The sequence below is a fragment of the Sodiomyces alkalinus genome (genome assembly GCF_003711515.1).
Source record: "Sodiomyces alkalinus F11 unplaced genomic scaffold SODALscaffold_7, whole genome shotgun sequence".
Lineage (NCBI taxonomy): Eukaryota > Fungi > Ascomycota > Sordariomycetes > Glomerellales > Plectosphaerellaceae > Sodiomyces > Sodiomyces alkalinus.
Window position 1 is genome coordinate 1,215,095 of NW_021167085.1, and position 6,238 is coordinate 1,221,332.

Genomic DNA, 6,238 nt, shown 5'->3' on the forward strand with positions numbered 1-6,238 from the left:
ATGGCGCAACAACAACCCATGCATGACCCTAGCGATGGAATTGACCCAGAGTTGGTGAGCTTTGCCCATGGATTGCAAGAACGGAAAGCCATTCCGTTACCGATGAAAATGCTAATGCTCACCGGGGTTTCTCTAGCTACGGCATATCCATCTCGTCTCTGCCAACCAGTACCCCCATCAAGCACAGATCGACTTTAATCAAGTCACGAAATGGCTTCTAGCGGCACCACAGATCGCTAAGGACAAGGCGCCTTTCTTTTGGACATACCTCGACCGACCCAGCGAAGGCCACATACTACTCACATGGCAACCACTTAAGAGGCTGGGGACGCACTTCGCCAGCGATGGGATTATATGGGCGCCGGAGCAATATTTCCGCAGCGACGTGGGCAATGGCCTGGTACGTGACTCGTGTTGAGCTCACCTTGCATGCCTGTGACACCATCTAACAGTCTTTGCTAGATGCTCGAGATCTATTACAACAAGTCGGGCTTCGCACCCGGCGACCAGGTAGGCGCACGCACCCGCCGACGATTTCGGCTCGTCCCCTCGCAATCGGGCAACATCAACACACCTCAGCCGGACATCAGTCTTTGGATCGTGCATTATGGACGTGCCGAGGCGCAGGATTGCCTACCCATCAACATGATTCCGTTCCTGCCGGAAACCCAGACCATGATGACGCAGCGGAACTTCCTGCAGAGTTGCGGCCAAATTACGCGCAAAGACTTCATGCTTTCGGATCGGGGCAACTGGCCCCAGATATCATTTCCGCAGCCAGGAGGACGCGGCGCAGCGGCAGGGCAACCAAAACGCATACCGGCCCAGATGGCATACCCCGCCCAGAACGCGGTGACCCAAACCATGAAGCGTCCCCGGGGGGGACAACCGCAAGCCCAGGCGCATGCGCATGCGCAAGTGGGACCCCTCCCCGATGCGCTGGAGGAAGAGCAAAGGGACGTTTTCGATGTTCTGACCCCTCGGGACATCGCCTACGCTCGGTACCGGCAAAACCACAGTTGGATGGAAGAGCTCCTGTCGTCACCCTATCCTATCTCTCATATTGTCCCCTCCGACCTTGGCCTGGGCCTCAAGGGCGAGCTGCGATCCGTGACCGAAGGCATTTTCGATGCACCCGGGGCGAACGCCATGTCGCAGATACCAGATAAACCTTATGTTGGCCACTTGGACCCGGGGCTAGCCGCCGAGTTCAGGAAGCGAACCGAGAAACACATTAGTTCCACGAAAGCAGAGATAGAAAAGCTGAAGGCAGACCACGCCAAGGCCATGCAAAAGTTCAAGGCTGGTTCTTTGCTATTGAATGCAGACAGGGACCTTCGAAACGCCGTCGATGAACAGGGTCCGGAACTGTGGAGACTTGAAGGCAGAACATCCGATGCGAAAGATCAGAGTGAAGGTTCATGGTCGCAAAGCCATAACAAGAAGGTCGACGAGATCGTGGCCCAGGTAGAGGCCCATGTAGGCCGGCGGATCGCAGTGCTCCACGAGGTGAACCGAATCCAGGATGGCGGCTTCCAGGAACCGGCCCCGGAGATGGCCAAGGGCCCATCACCGCCGCAAATACAGGCAGGAACGCCAGTGGTGGGCGCCGGACCTTCCGGTTCCAACGACGGTACATCCCGTCGCCCATCGCAGGCCGGATCGCAGCACAGTGGCGTCATGGTGGGAGACGCGGATATCGATATGGGTGGCACTGCAGCCGGCCTCTTGGACCAGATGCATGCCAGCCTCTCGAACACTTCGACTCCGCTAAACAGTTTCCCTACCCCGCAAGCGAATTTATCAGCTATGAATTCTAACGCGGCGACACCTATGAACGCCGATGCACAGTCTCCCGCGCCGGTTTCCTCCGCCGCCGAAGGAGAGCCCGACAGTAATGACAACAACACCCGGGATGTCACCATGGGCAATACGGAGACAGAGATGAACAAAGAAGTCCCGCCCAACAATCCCAACCAAGGTTCTGGTGGTGAGGAGTGGGTCATGGTGCCTAAGGGCGGTATTTCACCGGAAGGCGCGGGGGTTACTACGGGCGACGGCGCTGGCACTCAAGCTCCGAAACCGAGCACGCCAGCGGCGACGGGAGGAGGCCCGGCGACAGGACAGGCCTCGGCGGTGGGAACGCCAGCGGTAACTGAGGGAGATGCTAACGACTTCAGCTCTCTGGGGGATCTCGACACTGCGGGAGATGCGCTTGCAAGCTATGAACCACCAGCCCTGGACGGTGCAGCTGGGTCGCTTGGAGAGGGGCTGGATCTAAATATGGACATGGAAGGCTCTGCATTCGGAGATGCCTTCCACGGTGTAGGCGGGACGAACACAAATACACCAGGGGAGAATCAATCAGAAGGCGTTTAGGAGTCGCCTCATCAAACGAACGAGATATGGGGCGAGTTGTCATTTTCCCCCTCTCCTCGAGAACAAGTAAACAAAACTTGAGCATGAAGTAATTAGTACAGTTCTTACGGATACTGGACTTTTTTATTCTGTTTTCTTTTTCCGTGGCGGTTACAGGGACTATGGATTCAGGGACGCACGGATGGCGCTCTGGATACCGTAGAGATGCTGGGGCGTACACGATGGACATTTGGTCTGGGCCGTTGTGGTCGTTGTGACCGATGTACGGATACCTACCTTGGGGTATATGTACCTTTTGAAGATGCCAAGAGGGTCTGAGATGCGTTAGTGGTTTTGGGCGTTGGGGGTATGGAGACTACTAACAGTGGGTCGGGCCTCGGACCTCAGGGGTCAAGCTCCGTTTGGGCTGCTTCAAGCCTCAACGGGGTCATGTTTCGTCGCACTGCTTCATCTATTCATTTCCGGCTCTCTGAACTTGGGGCTTTCAAGCTCACTTGTCGCCTTTATGAAAGCGTCATCGTGTACTCGTATACGGAGTACGGACGGAGTTTGCGTAACAGCCATGCCATCCTCGCTTGACCCGATGTATAATCCGTCCGACCTTCTGTCACCCAGATAGCCATGTTCATTGAGAGGAGTACGGATGTCAGACTCTTGATCTTTTGGGTGAATCTGATCTGCCGGAAGGCCGAGCTGCGAGGCCCGTATGCTCTCGACCACCTTTTAAGCCAATCTGACCAGCTATTTATTGGAATACTTTAGAAGCTACCGGGAGTGAACACACCTGCGACGTGGCCATGGTATATGTTGACCAGATGAGACGTTGATCACTGGCTCTAGAACACATGTCAAGCCGAGTGTGCGTGGTTATTGTAGGGGCACGGAGTGGTCTGGGACCCTGTCTTCCAGGGTGGGTGGGTACATCAGACGGTGGCTGTCGCGGATCTTGTATGGCATCACCAAACCGACAGTTTCCCATCTGCGTCTATGTACGTCCGTGATCATCCATTGTAGCGTTATTTCCCGATCCTAATTAATCGTTATTTTTTGTTCGTCTTTTACAATATTCTCCTTTCCTTCTTGTCCCATCCATCTCATTGTGGACCTTTTGTTTCTTCTCGTCGTTCCCTTTCTTCATTGTTCTTTTCAACTTTCGCTTCATCACGGACTGCAGGCCAGCTCTCTTCTCTTCTTCTGGATACTATTTCTTTTTTTTCTCTCTTTTTTTTTTCTTTTCTTTTTTTGCCATCTGGGGCCTTATTTAGTCCAGCTTTGCTTTTTTTATTTGCTTCTTCGATTCGTCGGATCTGGCCATCCTTCCGTTTTCTTGTAATTCTTCAGACGAGTCTGGCCTCGACGGCCACAGCGATCGTTACCGTTCTAATCCCTTCACTATGTCTTCTATCAGATCTTTCGCCCTTCTTCTGGGTGCCTCACTTTGCAGGGCGCAACTTGCTGCTCCTAGTGCAGATGTGAGTGCAGGCCCAGTGGTCGGCCTGCCCTCGGTTGTCCCTGAAATTCCAGCCCTGCCAGAACTGCCCATTCTGCCACCACTCGACAATACTAATGACGAGATTCTGCCTGTCGTCCCCGAGGACGGAAGTCCCAGCCCAGAGGTTCCAGAGATTGGAGAGCCACCTCTTGTCAACCTACCTATTCTCGAGCCTCCTGTTGTTGAGATACCGCCGCTAGAAGAGGATGGGAGAGAGGATGTTCCTGTCGAGTTTCCCATTGACCAGCCTGTCGTGGAAGAACCGGCCGTGACTGAGCCTGAAATAGACGGAGGTGAAGTTGGGGTGATAATCCCTGGCCAAGATGGAATCCCCGAGGGCGCTCGCCAGGGCGAACAAGGTGCGGAGCTCAGGCCGCTCCCTGGATTCCAGCCCCCCGCCGGCGAGCTATTACCGCTACCCATCGAACTCCCCATCATCGAGGAAGGGGGCGAGGGCGGAGATGAAGATGCAATTCCTCCCCTTGATCCTCTGCCTTCGGATGCTCCGGAGCTTCTCGATCCTCTCCCCTCGGACATTCCTGAGCTCCTCGACCCCTTACCTTCGGATGCTCCTGAGCTTCTCGACCCCCTACCTTCGGATGCTCCTGAGTTTCTCGATCCTCTGCCTTCGGATGGCCTCGAGCTCCTCGACCCTGGACAGCCGATTGAGTCAACTATCTCCGCCGACCTCGCTATTCCTACTGACACGATTAGCCTCCCTAGTGGGCTCCCTGTAAGCCTTTCGTGAACTTATTTCCACTATCAACCAGAGAATAAGACCACTGACAAGACCTAGGAGTTGGCAGAACCTAGCACGGGACAGCCCGTTGAGTCCGACGAGCCGGCTGTTCTCTTGCCCACCATCCCATCCAACGGAACGTTCCCTGGATTACCGTCTATTGTGCCGTCTAGTATCCCACCAGTCATCCCGAGCGCTCTGCCTTCCGACATCTCTGATATCATCATATCCGACGTCCTCAGCGACATCCCGATTCCCACCTCTTTCCCCTTTGAAGACATTGTTTCCGATGTCTCTACACAACCTGCCTTATCTTCCCCTGTTCGTTCCGACGTTCTTGGGGACGGTACCCCCCCGGCAACCCTCCCCGAAGGCCCCCTTCCTACTGACAACGCCCCGACTCCTATAGACTCTTTGCAGCCCATTGAATCGGGCATCACGCCCGATGACGGCGGACTAGGCAGTGGCGACGATTCTCCTGTTCTAGATGAGCTTCAGCCTCTACCTGGTGCAGATGAGCCAGAGGAGGAAAACGACGAAGGCGAGAACGACAACTCGGACGTCCCGGAAGACAGGGGAGGTGAAGATAACTCCGAAGATGGGAGTGGTGAAAGCGAAGAAAATCCCGAAGAAGGGACAGGTGGAAGCGACAATAACACTGATGGGGAGAGCGGCGGAAGCGAAGACGGCGACTCCCCCGACAACGACGAAACCCAAGACGGAACCAACAGCCAAGTCTCTTCCGCCCCTTCTCCGACTGCTCCAAGCTTCAGCAATGGTATTGATCCCATTGCCATAGCATCTCTCCTCTCGGGGAGCGTCACTCTGCAAACGTCCATCATCTTTCCGACAGGCGCTATCGGCGTTGAAGGTCCCGCGAGCGGGGGGCTTGCGCCTCTTCCCACTGGCTTGGCCGACGATGGAGATGATGAGAATTCAGCCGTCCGGGTGGCCGGCAGGGGATACGCCATAGCTGTTGGGCTTCTGGCCGTGTTTATCACCACCTTTGTCTTCTAACACGGGTTATTTATTGTCCCTAGCGAGTTGTTAATAAGTGCCGATGTCGGAAATTTTAATTACAAAAAGATAGGAATCCGGAGCAGTCCAAAGTTAAGAGTTGTGGTCCTCTGCATGTTAATCTCGTAGCATACAAATAGGAATTTACGTCTACCGACAAACTGGACAATTCACACCAGTTTCTGCCAAAGCGCACGATAACAGGTGAAATTCTCGCGGCGGATGGCCTAGGGTGTTAATGAACGTTCGTTCCGAGTTGATCAGCAAATGCGTTGTAAGCCAGCCAGATCCTGAAATCCCTAGACGCATAGAGTATGAAGAATGGGTACTCGGGGCTTTAAGTTCTTGAACCTTTGCCCTACTTTGCAGGACGTCTTTCGCTAAGACCGCAGGTTGTTTAACTATGAAGAGATGGAATCATCTATTTCAGCCACTGTGTTTCGCTGATCATTTATTCCGTGTAGACACGAAGCCCAGCCCTGGACCTTTTTCTTTTTCTTCTTCTTTTTTTTTCTTCTTTTTTTCTTCTTTTTTTTTCTTCTTTTTTTTTCTTCTTTTTTTTTCTTCTTTTTTTTTCTTCTTTTTTTTTCTTCTTTTTTTTTCTTCTTTTT

At 53.7% G+C, this 6,238-nt stretch overlaps 2 protein-coding genes across 2 annotated transcripts; both read left to right on the top strand.

Annotated features, from left to right (window-relative positions):
• Positions 1 to 2,379, top strand: SODALDRAFT_340708 (DUF1750-domain-containing protein; the record flags this gene model as incomplete). Its single annotated transcript, XM_028612977.1, has 3 exons — positions 1 to 54; positions 137 to 400; positions 463 to 2,379. The coding sequence occupies 3 exons, from the start codon at positions 1 to 3 to the stop codon at positions 2,377 to 2,379; spliced, it is 2,235 nt and encodes a 744-aa protein (XP_028465218.1).
• A 1,187-nt stretch (positions 2,380 to 3,566) lies between these two features.
• SODALDRAFT_196086 (hypothetical protein) lies at positions 3,567 to 4,862 on the top strand. Its single transcript, XM_028607170.1, has one exon. The coding sequence runs from the start codon at positions 3,774 to 3,776 to the stop codon at positions 4,617 to 4,619; it is 846 nt and encodes a 281-aa protein (XP_028465219.1). The 5' UTR covers positions 3,567 to 3,773; the 3' UTR covers positions 4,620 to 4,862.
• Positions 4,863 to 6,238: the final 1,376 nt, after the last annotated feature.

Excerpts from the sequence above, each read along its gene's own strand:
- SODALDRAFT_196086 (XM_028607170.1), top strand. The coding sequence starts at position 3,774 with ATGTCTTCTATCAGATCTTTCGCCCTTCTTCTGGGTGCCTCACTTTGC.